Source organism: Haplochromis burtoni, unplaced genomic scaffold, assembly GCF_018398535.1.
Source record: "Haplochromis burtoni strain Fernald_Lab_line unplaced genomic scaffold, NCSU_Asbu1 Contig_23, whole genome shotgun sequence".
Lineage (NCBI taxonomy): Eukaryota > Metazoa > Chordata > Actinopteri > Cichliformes > Cichlidae > Haplochromis > Haplochromis burtoni.
Genome location: NW_024582384.1, coordinates 1,429,192 through 1,448,744, shown reverse-complemented (window position 1 = coordinate 1,448,744; position 19,553 = coordinate 1,429,192). Strand labels below are relative to the sequence as shown.

Sequence of the window (19,553 nt, the reverse complement as noted above, 5' to 3'; positions counted from 1 at the left end):
CTTTAGGCAAACATGTATTATTCAGTGGGAACAGTTCCATCTAAAGTTTGATTTGAAGGCTTTTTGCATCTGTTCTGAAGTGAATATATAATGCTTGGAATGAGGTTGAGCACATTTCCGATAATATTTAGACTTGAGGTGGCCCAAAGTCAATCTGGGATGTGGATGAACAGACACAAGCAGCCCAGTCAGCTTAAAAATTGAAGAAATGTGACAAGTTCATCTAAAATTTTTGGAATGACCTACCTAAACTACCATAAATTTATGTGCAAGTGTACCAATGAAATTAGATGCTGTATGTGGGGTAGTTATTAAAAATGTATGCACAGTTCCACCGTGCAATCACTGCAGAGATTTGTGGAAGAGCCGAAAGAAGAAATTGCTGGTGAATGAAGATGAGTGTGATTTTTTATTGTTGTTGCTATTTTTAAACCCTTAAAGTTACTGTAAATGTAAAAAAAATAAAATAAAAAAAAGGGGGGGGGGGGTTAGATCGCGTAAAGTATTGATTTGAATTTTTTCACTGTTTACATTTTTTTAACACATTTATAACTTATACAGTTGTGTTTTGTTTGTCGATTAGCAAAACCCTTCTCTTTTATAATTACAGGACATTCTGACCAATGAGCAATGTGTAATTTTACACATTTATTTCCTACAATTTACAAGCCCAAACAAATGGACTGACAGCGTTTTTTTATGTACCAAAGGAGCCCTTCTTTGTCATGTAGAAAAACGAAAAGATGAATTGCACTTTTTATTATTATCTTAAGATATGTTAAGTGTGTAATTACAATTCTTTACACTTACAGAAATGCAGACTTTCACTGGCCCACTTAAGTTTAAAGAGGGCTGTAGTTCAGTTCAGTTCAATTCCGTTGTATTTAATTTTATTTCTATTCTATTCAATTCAATTCAATTCAATTTTTCAATTCAATTTTATTTATATAGCCCCAAATCACAACATTTGTCTCACAGACTTTATACTGTAAGGTAAGTGTGGGAAGAAACCTTTTGACAGGAAGAAACCTCCAGCAGAAACAGTCTCAGAAGGGGCAGCCATCTGCCGCGACCGACTGGGAGTAGATATATAACTAACCTATTTATCTAATTTAATAAAACTTAAAAAGGAAAGCTAAAAGAAAATAGGGGGAAACAGAAGTGAGAGAGACAGAGCGAGAGTGAGATGAGAGGGCTGTGCTTTTATTTTGAAAAACTGTATAATTTCGTACTTTCCCCCGTCCCTGCTCGGACAGAGCTCTTTGTGGGAGCCGACGGTCCCGCACCGCTCTAGCCTTCTTGCGGGTTTCTCCTACCGTAGCAGCATAACGGGGCTCCGGCCTGATGTCCGAGCTGCCTCAGCTTCTGAAGCCTGTTTGAGAAATGTTTCACCAGAGTGCGGAGGAGGCGAGAGACACCAGCTTTAGCAAAACAGGTGGGTCTTTTGTTATTTTTCAGGGTGTTTGGTATATAACCAGTTAGCTGCCGCAGACTGCTAACTGAGCACCGACATGAGACATCGTTTCCCGTCCCTGCTCTGCTGACTCTTGCTGTGGAGAGGACCACCTAACTAAAGGTCGCTCTGGGGGGGTTGGATTACATGTAATTTTATCCGACTGTGTTACCGCCTCGGATTGATTTATTTTAAGCTAATGAAATATTCTCGGTCCTGCTTAAATGCATTTTTGTCCATAGCTAAAGGCCAGGCGAGGTGTTCTGGGATTTTTAGCGCAAACAGTTTTTTGCTGATAAAACACTGAAGCTATAAACAGCAGATTAAAACACGGAAGTTTTCCCATCAGCAGCCGCAAAGCATGTGCATGCAGTGGAAAACAGGAGAGCTCTGTTTTGTAACTCGATGTTTCTCGGATATTAAGTTCATAAGGAGCTGTTCTTCTTCTCATTTTTATTACTACAGAGTCACAAAATACATGTAAGAGCTCTTATGATTTTATCGCATTGCTGTAGTAATATTGCCATTGGCAGGCTAGGCACACAAATGTGGTTAGAATGATTAATTTATAAGATCAGGATATGTCTTTATAAAGTAGTTTTAAACGGTTTATGTCTCAGACCTCTCATTACTGTGAACATGTGTGAGAGCATGACATCACTGGTGTACATTCTTTGTGAGTCAGCAGTTGTTAGACCTTGTCCTCTCCATCCCTTGATTTGATGCCCCAGGGCTGGGCAGATGGGCTGAGAGCGGAAGCTGTGATAATTCTGCTTTGTACAAATGGGCTGTGAAGAATGATCTCAAGTTTTTGGCCTGAATTTCTTTTCTTTTCATTTTCTTTTCCGCGTTCTAGGCAACAGTTTTGTGGTCAAGGACCTCTTTATAAAGTGTGAGTGGATTGTGGCTTTAGAAAACACTGTCACTGCTGATATGTAGTGCTGACGTAGACTAGCAAGTCAACTGCCCCATAACAGCCTTATGTAGACTTTTATCAGGATTTACTAAGTATTAGCTAAAATGGAAAAATAATAACGGGAAACTAATCAATGTCTTTGACTTGCTGGATCCAGATCACATAGTTATGTAGTTATTGCCACATAGTGCTGGGAAGTGCTGGAAAAATTGTTAAGTGCAAGGATCCTCCTTTGAAAAGCTAGAATCAGACCAAGGTAGGATTAGTCGGAGCAATCGTGGCTCAAGAGTTGGGAGTTCGCCTTGTAATCGGAAGGTTCGAGCCCTGACTTGGACAGTCTCGGTCGTTGTGTCCTTGGGCAAGACGCTTCACCCGTTGCCTACTGGTTGTGGTCAGAGGGCCCGGTGGCAGCCTCGCCTCTGTCAGTGCGCCCCAGGGCAGTTGTGGCTACAATGTAGCTTGCCATCACCAGTGTGTGAATGACTGAGTGTGTAAAGCGCTTTGGGGTCCTTAAGGACTAGGAAAGCGCTATACAAATACAGGCCATTTACCATTTAGTCTTTTCATATATGATTTCTCACCTCATTATCTTCAAATGATACATTATTTGTACCACACAGTGTCAAAATATGGTGGAAAAAAGCTGATTTTTGTCGCTTAAAATTGATATTCAACTCCAGCACATTTGGAGCAACAAGCCTGGACTGGATGCTGTTGACACAACCCTGAGATCTGGGTGTAATACTTTCAACAACTGTGAACTGATGAAGGGATCCAAAACACGCTGTTCCTTAGTCATCTCTGCTGTATGGTACGTGATAACAGGGCGTAGAAGACGTTAGTAAAGTGATGCTCTTTGTTGCTTTGGAGGTCCTATAAATGTTTGCGGCACTTAAATGGAAATTTGTGAAGTAGTTGCCAAGGGAATATTGAGAGATGTTTCAAACACAGAGGAGTTTATAGCGTGTATCAATCTAAGTGAATGTAATAAAACTTCCTGCCTGCAATAAGTGCTGGCAGCACTGGTCCATCTTTCTGTCCACATGTGTACAGTTGCAAGAAAAAAGTGCTGACCTTTCAGAATTAACCAGAATTAATTAGTTGCGATGTGGTCTTCTGCTAAGTTACGCTAATAGGCCGTCATAATCTTAACTGGAAAGACACAGTCATGAGTGAGATGTCATTACTGTGCAAGTGTTGTACCACACCTCATTTCTTTAGGGGTGGCTTCTAAGATCATTAGAAGCCACCCCTTCTAACAAAGGTATGTCTACCTTTGTTCTTCAACACTACCTGATATCTCACAGGTAGCTTTCTTGTAATTTCTATGGGTAGTCTTCAGGAATAGTTCTTCTGGAATTACATGCAAAGCTCTTCTAGGATGTTTGCTGGTATTGCATCGTCGATCAAAATCTAGGGGCACTTTTGTGCTTTCATAATTCCATTAGTTTTGATAAGATTCCCAACACCCCTTGTTGAAATGCAACCCCAAACCATGACTGAGCCTCCACCGTGTTTTGGCTGTACATACTCCCAGTTGTACCTCTCTCCTGACCTCCTCCTATGACACTTTGACCCCAAAGCTTCAAATTCATCACTCTATAAGACCAGCTGTCGCTGATTTTTAGCTGAGCTCATATCTACCTCAGCTTTTTCTCCCTGTTTCCCTTCCTTAAAAATGGCTTCTTTGCTGCATTTTTTTTTTCATTTTCGTATACTGCAAAATTATTTTTATGCCTGAAACTTCTTCTTTTGTCCTCCGCTTGTGCAATTTCTTCATGCTGACGTATGCCAAGTTTTTAGCTAATGGCTATTTGGCAATCAACTTGGAGCAAAAATAGTAACGAACTGTCGAAAGATGCAATTTAAAATGAGTTTGTTGCTAAGTTGTCTGCTATGTGTAGACACAACACTCGTTCATCCCTTGAGTTAGGTGTCTTGTTTATGCTTGTCAGTGTTAAGTGAAATAAATAAACAAATAAATGAAAATAATTTCTCTAAAAATACTCAGATACTCAATCAATCAAAAAGCAGCCAGTTAGTTAAGAAAAAAGTTTTGAAAAACGTTCAGAAAGCCTGGAGAATTGTTGCTCATAACCACTTTAAACAGTTACAATAAAGTCTGGCTCCTTGGAAGCAACATTTAAAGAAATTCGTGGTGGCTTGAGACATGGGCTTATCTGTATTTTTTTTATATGTTTTGAATCAGTGTCCTGTTGTATGACCCAGCCTTTCAAAATCTTCTGCTCGTAGACTGCTGAATTAAACACAAAAATTAAATTCAGTGTTTTCGATTGGAAAGTCTTCTGAACTTGCAAAACAGCTCCAACCCATAATGCTACCTCCACCCTGCTTCAAGGTTTGGATTAACAGGCATTTCTAATCAAATATAATATTCTACAAAGACATCCTTCCAACATACTCCTCTCTGATGACTGTTGTATAGTTGTGGCAGACTTGTGATATGCTAGCTTTGCTGCATTATTTTTTAAGTTCTATTTGAAGGTTTTTGACAGCTCTCACTGTATTTGGCTTTGCATGTGCATTACCATCCCTTTTGGGTGATAGTAGTGTATTATATCCTTGCAAATGCCAGTAAAAAAAACCAAGGAATTATTAAGGCATAAAGTATCTCATTTTTTAATTACTATTTGAATATTCAAAAATCATATCAGCTTTTAAATATCCAGCCTAGTTGAGTTGAGCTTTTACCCTTAGTATAGAGTGCCCTTTTCCCTCAAAGTATGTTGTTTATCTTTGCCAACAAGTTCAACTTTGTCTCTTCTGTCTACTAAAAGTTTCTCCCAAAGGTGTCATGTGCACATTCAGTGGGCTTCGAATCACATTGGAGACATGCTGTCCATCGTTAACACCATCTTGTTCAGTGTTTTCTCATCATGGACACATAACAAAGATTATAGCACGTTTTTCTTTTTCCTTTTCTTTTTATTTTGTTATCATTTTGGTGGGTTTTCTCATCTCTTTCACGATTACATGCTGTGCTCTGATCTTTGCACTACGCACACTCTTGTCCTGCGCTGCCTGTATGTGTACATTGATGATGACCTTAAGTCCTTAGAAAGTCCTTCAGTCCTTTATTTTTTTAAGGTCTTTGGAAAGTTGTTGGTATTAAAGTATGCCTACCACCAAAAATCTATACTAAGGAGCAGTAGGGAGTGGCACCCGAACCTGCGACTTATTCCTGTGGGATTTTGAGTTTAAGCCCCACAGGAAGAGGGTTTTTTTTCCCCTCACTGGAGTTCATTTAGTTTTTGGAGATTAGCTGTCAGATATCACTTAAAGCTACTTGGGGTTGCTTGGGGTTATTTTAAAGGAAAGTCCATTATATACTGCAAAAGAGGCATGTCCATTTGTTTTTGTGACAAACCAAATGGACACTAGTGTCCTTGAGGGAAATTATTTCTGGCTCTGTAATACACTGGCTGTTTCGGTGGTCAGGTTCACCTGCACTTCGCCTGCACAAAGGCATCTCTGTTTGAGAAAGAAAATCAGGAGAAATGTACTGCGGTAACATAGCAAACAAGAAAGAACACAGTCACTATATTATCCTGTCTTGACCTTTTTTATTTTACACCAGGGATAGTGACAGGAAGTCCTTAGTTCCTCAGAGAAGTCCTTGGTTGAAATTATTAGAGGGATGATTTTGGAGAAGTGTAGTGTGGTTCAAGGTAAGCTGCTTGCAGACTGGTGTTTATTTTCCTGTGCCAGGATGAAGTGAAACAAACCTCGGATGTTCTTTTGAATTAAAGATATTAGTGGCACATTGTGACCTCACCGGATCATCCATTATTATTGTTAGGGTTATTTCAGAGCCTGGTGTGAAATTCTTGGAAGATCTTGGCAATTAGTTTATGTTACATGGAACTTGGAGTTTATATGAGCCTATTGTGGCAAACTTGTGATCTAAGCGACACACCAATGACTTTAAGACACGAAAGTGAAAATATGCAGCAGTTTCACTGTATTGCAAAACCAGAATTTCCATCTGTCACATTTTAAAGTTGAGCATGTCAAATGCTTTTGGGTTTGTCATGAATCTGTTGTGGTACAGGGACGTGTACACTGCATTGGAGTCAAAGATAGCCTGTTGTGGAATAACACCATCTGACTGGTTACAGTTAAGGGTATTGTGGCAGCTGTTGGGGTCTCAGTGTGCTGTAATTTCTGTGTTAAAGCAAAGCAGAAGCCTAACGAAGGAGGCCAACAGCGACTCCGCTGCCATTCTGGTTTGAACTGGATAAAAAACAATGCGTTTTTGTGAGGACTTGCGCAGCTATCTTCTTTCATAAGGTAGGGGGTGGTTGAACAAACAGGGAGATGCAGTTTTTGTTGTTTTTGATTCTTCCTTACTGTTATAAGAAGAAAAATAAGTAGTACTATTACAGTTGATTTGTTTCTTCTTCTACTATCAGATTTGTGTCCACATGAAACTGTATTTCTGTGTAGGAGGTTATACTTGGGCTAATATGATCCTTTAAAACATCTTGAATTGTGAAAAAAAGCTGCTTTGACTGCTCTATTTTTTTATTGTTCAGTCTATTGTTAATTACTGTTTGAAAAAGATGCCTGATTGTGGTTTTTACACACATACTCAAGCCTCAGGAGTTTTTCACTTTGGGGGATTTGTGTTTTCGTGGGATCAGCAGCAGCTTTGTGTTCAGTAATGGGTTTAGCATCCATTTTCAAGTTGTTTTTCTTGATTTTAATTTAAGTATTCCTGCTTGTTTGGATTGTTCACTTTTTGGGGGAAAACAATCAGGAAATTTGTTGGTTTTGCAGGATTTTACATAGCTTCTTGGGAGAATACATTCCTTCGTGGCCCTTTCTGTAAGGAGTAACATGTTAAAACGTATTCATTCTGAGAAAGGGCTACGTAGCAGTACAGGTGGAGACACCGAGTCTGTATGAACATGCCTGCTTCGGGGTCTGTGCTGCTATTGCCTCTGCAATGTGCTGTGTCCCATGCAAGATGCTCAGAGGATCTTTTGTTTAGTTGTAGGACAAATAGCTATCAGAACTATCGTGTTTTGTGTGTTTCTAGTCTGGTAACCTCCACTTCTTTGCTCATAGGTGCTTGTTGGGCTACATCAGGATAAAAGGCAAATTGTAAGTTAGTGCTATTTGTGTGTGTGGCATTTATTAATTTGCTGTCTGACTTTTTAAAATATTCACATCAATATTGACATAACATAAGAGCAAGAAGGCAAGACTAAAGCAAGCTTCCTTCCAATTGTGCAGTGTAAAATGAAAGGATTGTGTTTATCCTGCTATATGAAATGGTGATGCTATTATGGTATCCATTTAGTACTATTTTCAGTGCTGTGATATTCTCCAAGACACATTGTGGCAAATATGTTTGATTGCTGTTGGGAATATGGGTTTCCACTGTATAGATGGTTTAATAATTTGAATCATATTTCATGCAAAAAAACAAGACATCCAAACATTTGCTTCTCCAGTGCACCATCAGACTCTCTCTGGTTTATGTATTTGTAAATTGACTGTGTCATAGTTTTGGAGTGTAATTTGTAAATGTATTCTTTCAGGAAACCATAGTGGACATTCTTCACTATTTCATGGCATTTTAGAAATAATGAATGACGAAATAATTAGAGGATTAATTCCTAATGAAAACAATGGTTGGCTTAATCCCAGAAACTGGCATAGAAGCTATCAAAGAAAAACAGCTATTCAACTGGATTTCATAAGGAAAAAGCTTAAAATATTCACAACCAGCTGCCACAGTCAGCTGCCAACAGGCAGGAATAATATTTTGAGTGTAATTTAAACAAAGTTTTGCCCCAAAGCATTAAGGTTTTCAAAACACAGTTTAACCTAACATGTCATGAACTAATCCTCTGTTGTCTCTGCTTTTTTAGATAAACCATCATGATTCCCGTCACAGAGCTCCGATACTTTGCTGACACCCAGCCAGCATACCGCATCCTGAAGCCATGGTGGGACGTTTTCACAGACTACATCTCAATCGTCATGCTGATGATTGCGGTGTTCGGCGGGACGCTGCAGGTCACACAGGACAAGATGATCTGCTTGCCTTGCAAGTGGGTCGTTAATGACTCGTGCGAAGTCATGCCCATGCCGAATCTGACCACCCACTACGCACCGGAACCCAAAGGCATTCAGTATGACCTTGACCGACATCAGTATAACTATGTAGACGCAGTGTGCTATGAGAAAAAACTACACTGGTTTGCCAAATATTTCCCCTATCTGGTGCTACTCCACACTCTAATCTTCCTGGCCTGCAGCAACTTCTGGTTTAAGTTCCCCCGCACGAGTTCTAAAGTGGAGCATTTTGTCTCCATCCTCCTCAAGTGCTTCGACTCCCCGTGGACAACGAGAGCTTTGTCTGAGACCGTGGTGGAGGAGAGCGACCCCAAGCCTGTGGGGAAAATGAACGGTTCGATGGACAAGAAGGCCTCAAGCGTGAGCGAGGATGTTGAGGCCAGTGTGCCCATGCTCCAACGAACAAAGACCAGAATTGAACAAGGAATTGTTGATCGCTCTGAAACTGGAGTTTTAGATAAAAAGGAAGGGGAGCAGGCCAAGGCCCTTTTTGAAAAGGTTAAAAAGTTCAGAATACATGTAGAGGAGGGTGATATAGTGTACCGCCTTTACATACGTCAGACCATTATCAAGGTAATAAAGTTTATACTGATATTTGGCTACACAGCCCACTATGTAAAACACATCAGCTTCAATGTGCTGTGCACAGAGAATATTCAGAATCTAACCGGGTACAGCTCGTTCCATTGCGCCCATCCGTTAGCAACTCTTTTCAGGATTTTGGCCTGTTTCTACATCTCCCTGGTGGTGGTTTATGGACTCATCTGCATGTACACTCTTTGTTGGATGCTCAGCCGCTCCCTGAAACGATACTCCTTTGAAGCAATCCGTGAGGAAAGCAGTTACAGTGACATCCCAGATGTAAAGAACGACTTTGCCTTCATGCTGCACATGATAGATCAGTATGACCCTCTTTACTCCAAGCGCTTCGCTGTGTTTCTGTCAGAGGTGAGTGAAAACAAGCTGAGGCAACTCAACCTGAACAATGAGTGGACACTGGAGAAGCTACGGCAGCGTATCACCAAGAACTCCCAGGAGAAGCTGGAGCTGCACCTCTTCATGCTCAGCGGGATTCCAGACACGGTGTTTGATCTGATTGAACTAGAGGTGCTCAAGCTGGAACTTATTCCAGATGTTACTATCCCTCCAATCATCGCCCAGCTTTCCAACCTAAAAGAAATGTGGCTCTATCACACCCCGGCTAAAATTGAGGCTCCAGCTCTGGCCTTTCTAAGAGAGAATCTGAAGTCCCTCCACATTAAGTTCACTGATATCAAGGAGATCCCATTGTGGATCTACAGCCTGAAGAATCTCAGAGAGCTGCATTTAACCGGGAACCTGAGTGCTGAGAATAATCGTTACATTGTCATCGATGGGCTCCGAGAGCTCAAAAGTCTCAAAGTGCTACGGCTTAAGAGCAACCTCACTAAGCTTCCCCAGGTGGTAACGGATGTGGGTGTGCACCTTCAGAAGCTCTCCATCAACAATGAGGGCACCAAACTAATGGTGCTCAACAGCCTGAAGAAAATGGTCAACCTGACTGAGCTGGAGCTCATTCGTTGCGATCTCGAACGTATTCCGCACTCCATCTTTAGCTTGCACAACCTGCAGGAAATCGACCTGAAGGACAACAATCTGAAGACGATAGAGGAGATCATCAGCTTCCAGCACCTGCACCGCCTCGTGTGCCTGAAGCTGTGGTACAACCAGATTGCCTATATCCCCATTCAGATCGGAACACTCACCAACCTGGAAAGGCTCTATTTGAATAGGAACAAGATAGAGAGGATCCCCAGCCAGCTTTTCTTCTGCCGCAAGTTGCGCTTCTTGGACCTGAGCCACAACAATCTGACCAGCATCCACCCAGATGTGGGCTTCCTCCAGAACCTGCAGTATTTTGCAGTGACAGCAAACAGGGTGAGTAGCGAAGAATTTCTTAAATTATTCATTGTAAGGCAAGGCAAGTTTATTTGTATAGCACAATTCAACAACAAGGTGATTCAAAGTGTAGTAAAAGTTATCAAGTTCTCTCATTCTGCAGTCATGTTTCCACCCCTTTATCTTTCTCATAGATGTCAGTAAGGTTAGCTTAAAAACCCGACAAGTTGTTGACGAAGGTCAGCCATTATAAATATCTACATGTTCTTGGTGTAGAATTATGCCTTTGAAGATAACAGTAGGACTGTAGTGCTTCCCATACAAAGACTTTACTTAGGTGGACCACCCAGGTATATTGACAGCTGTCCAAGTCTTTGTCTAAGGGCGCTTTTATAGTTTTTTTACGCTGGTCTAAATTAGTTGATGAATTTGTAAACTTGTAGCTTTTTCCTGTGGTTTGGCTTCTTTTCACACACAAAAAAATCCAAGTGAACTCCAAGCGGACCAAAATGTGTCATTGCTATGTATTTATTACAAAGTGTATATGGTATTATTTGTATAATGTGTCGCTTTTCTCCACAAATCTAGCCTCCCTCACTGTGTTAAGGTGGCAGATTATCATAAACTTGGTTATTTTTCATTAACATGTTCAATCATGCTAAAAATTCACAGTTGGATTGAAGCCTGTTGTTTCTGATGAAGGAGATCATTTAAGCTTTAACTCAGTTATTTGCTTTGGGGCATTTCATTCACATTTGTTTACTGTGAGAATTTAAAGAAACACTTGGTGAATTCTCCTGATAATACTGTTTTGAACACTGAGCATGCATACAGCATCATGTGTTTTTCAGTAAAGGTTATTATTACTGCTGTTTTACTAGACTTTCTACTGCGCTTGCATGCTGAAAATAGCTTCCAGCAGGTTTGTGTGCGGCTACAAATAGCTCCATTAAATGGGGTCCTTTTGATGTTTTGGGCTCTCGGGGCCTCTTTTCCTTAAAATCCTCTTTAAACTTCCAGCACATTATCTATCCAAATAAAAAAAAAGGTTTTTAATGTTTAGAAGTTTTTAACAGAGTGTGACTGCATTGTTGTTTTCAAACAGAGGTTCATGGTACACAAAGTAAACTCAAGTCCTAAATTTGTTCAAACCTTTAAGTCTTTAGCAGACATGCACAAATTGTGAAATTCTTTGCCTGTATCACGTTCTGGTGGTTACATCGCAAACCCACTGTTATTTTATTGTTCTAAATATCACATTTGAGTCAGATTAAATTCCAGTTTTACGTAGTATTGGGTGTTTGCTCCATAGTCTAAGTCGCTGGGTCAATTCAGAATGGAGACTAGCCTCTTTATGGGGTGGTGTCAGGAAGGGCATCCTGCGTAAAATTCGTAATCAGATGTAAAATTGTTCTGTCAACCCGTAGCTTTATTGTTGAGTGCAAAACCCATGGGACGTGGGAATGTTTTTTTTAGCTAAGCTTCGAAAGACCTGGTTGCATACATTGATTGGTCAAACACATGAATGTAGTATCAGGGTAAGATTTGAATAAAACATCAGCTGTCTAAACATCAGCTGTGCTCTGCTCGGTTGATCCTGAGTAATAGGAAAAATTTCTTTGTTAATAGCTAGCACTCCAGCTACCTAAACTAAGCTGGTTAAAAATGCACACAGTAGTTATATTTAGTAGAATTGTGTAATAAGGCTTTAACAAAAGTTTACAAGTAATCTAAAATGATGCCTAGATTCTGTTTACTGGTGTGATACTCAACTCTCAGAGCCGGCATCCAAGAACAGCTGAAATTAACCAAACCTGGCAAAACATTTGAACCAATCAAGTCACATTTAACTCAATGCTGTTTTGGAGGTGGCAGCAAGAGATTGCTTGTCTGTCACCAATACAGATGCTTTATTTTATGGTTATCACAATTAAAATAACCCAGCTGTTTAAAAGTCTTTTATCTCGTTATTAACCGTCTTTAAGTTGCTATAGTAAATGTTGGATCTGCTCATAGCAGTCACCAAAGTCGATACTGGCCTGCACCGTGTTCACCCATATATAACTGTAGGCCTAGATTTAACCTAGTTTTGATTTTGTTCCTGTGATCCTGCCTGTTTGTCGTAGTTTTAATTGGTTAGCATCTGAAATTAATGTGATCTACAACTGAGCTTATTATGTGAAACATGTTTTGCTTAGTAACTGCCTCAGCAGGCCAGGGTAACTGCAACCTCCTCCTTTCCTCTCCATTTCAGATTGAGACGTTGCCCCCAGAGCTGTTCCAGTGTAAGAAACTTCGTACTCTGAATCTGGGGAACAACTGCTTGCAGACTCTACCGTCACGTTTTGGGGAACTGACCGGGCTGACTCAGCTGGAGCTGCGAGGGAACCGTCTGGAGTGTCTTCCGGTGGAGCTCGGCGAGTGCCGACTGTTGAAGAAGAGCAGCCTGGTGGTGGAGGAGGACCTGTTCAACACGCTTCCCTCAGAAGTGAAAGAGCAGCTGTGGAGGGCCGATAAGGAACAAGCCTGAGCCGAACCACTGTGGACAGCTGCAGAGGAGAGAAGTTTGATCAGAGGAATGAAGAAGCAGTGAAATTTTGTGAAACTTTGAAGGAGATGCAGCAGTTCTGGCCCAACAGGCACAGGAAAGTGATGTCTTTTGGAATTGTCTCATGCCTGCCAGTGGAATAATCTCATAACCTAGCTTGGCGATGAAAGGTGGTTTGGTATTGTGGCCTTTCAGTGTTTCATCCAGGTGATGTTGAGTATGCATGCCACAATAGAAACTGTCCAAAGCAAACCCGTTTATTTAAACTTGCACGATTCAACCTTGCCAGTGATCTAAATGTGCTGATTATCACTACTTTACTATCAACAGGAAATATGCACAGAAGAGTGTTAGCCTGACGTTCTCTGGCCTCGAGACTGAAAATCACCTTTGAGTTTTATACGGTTATATCTGCAGATGAGGTGCAGCATGCCTCACTGTGCTAGCAGATGTAATCGAACAAATTACAGCGCAACTGATAGCCGATGTGTTGAGGCATGAAGCTTCGCCGTGTTGTTTTTCCTTCTGGCTTTCTTTATGCTCGACTTACTCTGAGGCATTTTTTTTACGTAGACAAAATGACTTGATGAAGATTAGCAAATCATCTCACGGGTGATCTCACAGCTTAGGCCTTAGCTCAGAAGATGAACTTCAAAGAAACAAAGCTGTCAAATATTCAGTGGAAACAAATGGGAACACACTCTACAGTTCAATGTCTAAATACCCTGCAGTTGTTAAACTATAACATCAGTCTGTGAGGCAGGCTGTTTGTTAACTGCATGGGAAGTTATGGTGGACAAATCCATCTTCTTTCTTTGAATCTTTCTGTTTCAACGAGCATTATACTTTTTTTGAGTGTGTTACTTTATCAGATTTAATATGACACTTTGTAATGTGTTGGGAAAAGGCCAAGAATTTATTTTGGTGTACTTTTAAATTGTACCATACATTAGCATTATGTTTGGGCCTGTGAGAAGGGCTGTTTTATTGTGAATATTGGAATGCAATGTTATGCACAATAGACGTGTAGTTTTGGTTTTGCATTTATTTTAAAAAGAAATTGTCAAAGCTATACCCATATTATTGTTATTTTCTTTGCTATGTTGTAATTACATGTAATTATGTGAGGTTAGCTGTCCTTGCATTACAAGTCACAGCGGATTTCTTTTGGTTTTGTTTTGTTTTGGGTTTTTTAGTTAAAATATATGGAGCATAGATACTGCTAATCACACATCGAGTAGATAATACACTTAAAAAATGAACAAGAATGAAGGTACTTCTTTTCTTTATTCCTTTTTTTTAATGCGCCATATGATTTATGAAGCTTTAGTCAAGCTTTACATGTGTGGGACTCCCAAAGGAAATGAACTTCAGATGTGATAATGGAAAGTTTAGATACTTCCTGTTTGAGAAGAGTTGAGTCAAGCTTCAAAAGCAGACACTTATATGTAATCTGTTTATCTAAGTGACAGATGAGGACAAACAGGAAATGGAAGAGTGGAGAAACATTTAGATCAGACAACAGAAGTGAAACATTTGCAGAGAGAGGGAGAGAGAAAACGAACATGCAATATGTGATTCCCACCATCTATGGACCAAATTAATGTAACATGCGTGGTTTGCTTGAAACACTTTCCTTATTAAGGCCTTTGGATTTAATAGCATCATTTGGACTAATTCTGCCATGTTTACCCCAGCCAAGCATCTCTTGCAGCTAATATGGCCTTAGAATTTACAAGCTTTATACCCCAGGAATGATTGCAAACATCACAATCTTGGCTCGTTTTTTATTTCTTGTGCTGTAAAATGTATAGCTGAAATATTTAATGTGTTTGTTTCATGTGTACCGTATTCCTCCTACCTGCTGTTTTTCTCTTTTGATTCAAGCTTTTTAAAGGAAGGTTAACTCTAATGATACAATTATACCTTTGTTCACGGTATATTTTGTTTACTGAGGCCTTGACTGAATCCAAATGTCCTTGTAGGGGGAACTAGTAAAGAGCTCCCATGCAGTATTAAAAGGCACAAATAGGAGCTTTAGCTTTATGTGAGCTGACGAGCAACTAGTGCTAACATTGCAACAGAGATTGCAGATGGAAGCAAAAAGGCAATAATGCCAGAGAAACAGATTCATCCACAGGAAATCTCAGCTTTCCTGGAAAGGATTGAATGCTTAAATTGAATTGCTTGCATACTGCGGGATAAACGTGAGCAGTGCCAAGTATGCGGATAGGGACTGTTGGCCTGCCGGCCTGCCAATCAATCCGCAAAAATAGGCAAGTAAATAATATAGTAACATAGAAATGTGTATGATGTTGGGCTATAACTGGCAGTTTACTCTGAGTTAGCCCATCTAGTCTGATTATTGATTGTTATTATTTTTTAAAAACAATGTATCATGTTGTTCTTCATTGTTGCCAATACGTAGCGTTCCTGTTATTGCTAATTAAGGTTTTTATTCCAGGAAAGTGTCACTTTCAAAGCACTAATAACTGGCCTTAGTCAGCTTTAGGTTGTCTGTAAAGCTTTCTGTTTGCACACAGCACTTAAGCAGTGTACAGTGGTACTAATGGCAGACAGGGCCCGGCTGATATTAATACCGATATTTGGTGACTTAAAAAGCCAATACTCCAATATTTTTCTTTTCTCTTTCAAACGCACTAAACATAAACAAATTCTCCTGATGTATTTTATGCGTCGTTATTTATTCACCTCCGCTCTGCTGGGATCAGGCGGCTGTTGTGTTTGCGTCGTTCCAAACACGCGTTGATGAAAGGGAAGTTGCAGACTGCCCTCCGGTGGACAATCTATGCAACATCAACACTCATGACATGGTTGAAGGATGTTTCTCCTGTCTCTTCTTTTTTTAAAGTTTTCATTTATCAGCAACACTGTTGTAAATGCCAATACCGATACATTGGCGATTAGCTAATATCGGGCAATAATATTGTTGTGTTTTAATGGCAGACTTTAGATTTACAAAGCCCTGGTTGCTTGATTTGATCCCAAGGATAACAACTGTACGCACATTTTTTGTTATAAAATTTTAGCCTTAACATGTGGGTCACATCATTAGTTCTGGGAGTTCAGACATATATAAAAACCTAAATTATTTCCTAGTAGAGCCTGTATAGTCAGTATAACTCGCGAAGATGGATGGTGCTCATTCACACTCTCTCACACTACTTTGTCAAAATTCTCATGAATATGTTTTTATCTGGGGGTTTGTTTGTTTTGCGTGCGTATGTTTGGACACATACGCACAAATATTATGGTGACGAGTTGCCTTGGTCATTTTTGTTCTGTCCTTCGAGCTGTGACTCGGCTCTACAGTCCTTCACCGTCATGTCCCTCTGAGTCATGCGTCTAATTTTCAGCCCACTCCCTTTTCTGTTAGTGAATCAGGTGAAAGTCCGAGGAAAAGGTCAGTCAGACATTCCCACAAAACCAAAAGGAGGAAGTTTTGATGACTCATACGTGCTCCTTGGTTACAAGAAAACTCTAGCAGTTTCAGATATAGTCTCAGCTCATTTTCACCCAAACATATTAAGTCAGTGCGTATAAAAGCTTTTCTTGTTTTTGTTCTTCTTCTTTTTTGTTATTTTCCAGCTTTTCCCAATTCCTTTTGTGTGTTTCTAAATTATGTATCACTTAAGCAATGTTTGTGTGAAGCAGCGTGACTGGTCAGTTTATTCTTGCTCATAATCATCATTCATATTGCTGCTGGTTTCCCTTTGGACACTGCTGTTTTTGAATAAACAAAACAGGACTTCACAACTGAGCAGAAACGACTCTCGACAATCTTGACTTACTGTAAATGGAGGTGAGCTCACCCTCCAGTGTGGGCATTGTGTACATCAGTATATCATCTGTTAATATTTCCCAAGATTGTACATTTCCAGACAGTTTCATTTCCTTTTCATCGCCCTAGATTTTTCTTAAACTGCCGTGGTTGCATTATATTTCTGCCTGTGTATGGAACATAAATCATGATTGTATTTGCTCTGTACAATTCATCTCTGTATTCTGATACCTGTGGATCAGGGAAAACGGTTCATTTCCATCCATTTCATTTGAAACCATGCGTGCGTTGATACTGGAAGGAACGCTTTTAAACCTAAGCAGCGATCACGTTAAATGTAAACTAAAAGTTGGATGGACGGACTTGTTTCACTCAGCACTGTCTGTATCACAAGGCCTTTTACTAATTGTTGCCAAGTGGACTGAACACTGGCTTTTTAAGTGGGACGTCTGTAACAATGGACAACTGAACTTTGCCTAATGTTCAGGCTCTCCTTTTGTACCATTACAATATATGAAAATAAAATAAAGTTAAAATTCAGCTTCTTGAGTGCGTTGATGATTGTTGGTCAAGTCCTGAGCGCTATGTTTGTTAGACCTTTGCTACTACTGACATCTGACTTGCCTTTCTCTTCCTCGGAAGTGGAACATCCAGAGTATGCAAAATCATTTTTAGCAGCACACTGTGCACCCACTGACTAAGAGAAGGACAATTTGTTGTCAGTGTTCGCCCTTTGCTGCACTTCTTGGTTGAGATGACCCTTGTTTGTATCCACTCTTACTGAACAGTTTTTTCCTTCTCTGATATTTTTTTAGCACATTGTAAGTACAGATTATAGTAGTTTTCTACTTTCCAGTCCTGTTAATCATCTTGTGATTCTTTTAGAGAGATGTATTAGAGTAGAGTAGTTGTTCTCAGTTTATTAAGTAGAATTACGGTTACATGCGTACATGGCTATATTCAGCAGGGTGGGAATCACCAAACACCCCATGATACTTCACTTATGATGCAGTATTTTGCAGTTTGCAAAGTATTGCAGTAAAATATAAATTATGTCTTCAAAGTTAAACTTTTTCAATATCTGTTTTATTTAATTAAAATGTTTTAATTCATTTTACATTTTTTTATTTTAAAAATGTAAAATGAGACAGTCAAGCACACCAACACTAACTAAAAAACAAATGTTGCCATATGTAGGAGTCCGTCGGCGAACAAGTTGAATGAGGTCAAGTTGGCAATTGCGTGAAATGTTGATATTGTGATAAATCATCAAAGCTCACATTTCTTTTGCTGTCTAATTCATATTTAACTAATTTATTAAATTTTCGCTCAGCAGTCTTTCTGTTCTAAAGGAATACAACCAGAATACAACCAGCTGGCAGCCAGCTTGACAAAGGGCCATTCAGACTGATGGTGACATGTTGGTAATCTGTCTTCATTCAGAAATGAGACAGCAATTATTTTCAAAACTTCAAAAATTTGTCTGAGAGTAATTGCTCACAGTCCAAGTCAGACTGCAGTTGTTAAATGAAATGCAATCATCAGGCAGCCACCGAAGTGTTTTTTATAGATGGAAGGAGGCTCATGTCCTACTCGTGTGACTGAACCGTCTGCTTGCTCTGAGTTAGGAGGCAGCTTTGTAACCCGTACCTTGACATTATTGAACAAATGTGGGATCATCTTGACAGAGACTGGAAAAAGAAAACAGTCAACATCCAAAGAAGAGCTTTAAATGTCCTGCAAGGAACCTAGAGAAATATTCCAGAAGAGTATTTAAAGAAATTAGAAGAAAAGGATAAATGTGGTCATACCAAATATTGAATTTCAAACTTGTTAGAACAGTACAAACTGTGTTTCCTTTATATAGTGTATGTGTATTTGTACATATTTCAGTAAACAGCAGAACTGTGTGTTCAAAGCATTTATTAAAGCATTTATTCTTTTAATAATCATCTAAAATTCACCATTTCTCAGATACTTCTGGTGAATAATCATGATGCAATTCATTGAAGTATAGTAGGTAGAAATCTGCTCATGCATCTGTAATAACAATAAGAAAATGACTGTTGGTGGCTGCTTTGCTATTTTTACTGAAGTAAAATCTATAAGTAGGCCTCCTTCTTTCACCTCTGCTTGCAACCCCCTAAAGCAAGTCCCGACTTGGTGATTGGACAAAATGAGGACATCTATTCTGTCTGACAAGACAGCAAGGGATGGAAGCTCTTTCAGTATGTAATGTACACTGTATCTGCTCTGGTCGGATGCTTTTATTTGAACTTTACTCACATGACTGTTCTTAGCATATCATTAGATTTAACCAGCAGTACTTAATCATATGAAGTACAAAAGGAAATGTTGGGGAAATATATTTTAATATAATTAGCAATAGTGTTCTATAAGAGTACTCTATTGTAAGCATTGCAAGTTTATTTTAAATTGTTGTATTGTTGTGTTGTTATTTAATGCATATAGCACGAAGGGCCGCCAGTCGGCGCTGTGATTCACATGTTCGTTTACATCAGCGACATGAGCGACACATAGTGGTTAATCCATGTTACTACGGCGCAGTGTAAGAGTTATTGGCTGTATACCAATTCAGGGTCTGCAGCCTTAACGGTCCACAAGGGCCGCGTACTCAAAGACCTCTAAGACCGGAAGTGAGAGGCTTGTGAAATGGGACGGTCTAGCCTAGGTCGCGCTGCCCAGGTTGCCTAGCAACCATGATACTAACCGCTGGAAACGTTTCACACAGCTTTGTTTGACAGAAATGAAGGAGAAATTTTGTTCATTTGTTTGTTTTTACATGAGCTTTGTTTGATTTGTTGAGTATCTGAGGCTGAAAAACATG

The 19,553-nt window shown here is 39.7% G+C and overlaps 1 protein-coding gene across 4 annotated transcripts; it reads left to right on the top strand.

The window, feature by feature from the left end:
• Nucleotides 1–1,236: 1,236 nt before the first annotated feature.
• Nucleotides 1,237–17,245, top strand: lrrc8aa (leucine rich repeat containing 8 VRAC subunit Aa). 4 transcript variants are annotated; one of them, XM_005917250.3, is made up of 4 exons: nucleotides 1,237–1,435; nucleotides 7,461–7,496; nucleotides 8,270–10,394; nucleotides 12,610–17,245. In XM_005917250.3, exons 3-4 carry the CDS (start codon nucleotides 8,280–8,282, stop codon nucleotides 12,883–12,885), a joined length of 2,391 nt encoding a protein of 796 aa, XP_005917312.1. In that variant the 5' UTR covers nucleotides 1,237–1,435; nucleotides 7,461–7,496; nucleotides 8,270–8,279; the 3' UTR covers nucleotides 12,886–17,245. The 4 variants fall into 4 exon arrangements, with proteins under 4 accessions (XP_005917312.1, XP_005917310.1, XP_005917311.1 ...); XM_005917249.3 differs by lacking the exon at nucleotides 1,237–1,435 and adding an exon at nucleotides 2,877–6,680; XM_005917248.3 differs by lacking the exon at nucleotides 7,461–7,496.
• The last annotated feature ends 2,308 nt before the right edge of the window (nucleotides 17,246–19,553 follow it).

What these genes read in the sequence shown, in the direction of transcription:
- lrrc8aa (XM_005917248.3), top strand. Translation starts at nt 8,280, where the DNA reads ATGATTCCCGTCACAGAGCTCCGATACTTTGCTGACACCCAGCCAGCA. An exon ending in TTGCAGTGACAGCAAACAGG is followed by an intron (nt 10,395 to 12,609) that starts GTGAGTAGCGAA and finishes TCTCCATTTCAG; the next exon opens with ATTGAGACGTTGCCCCCAGA.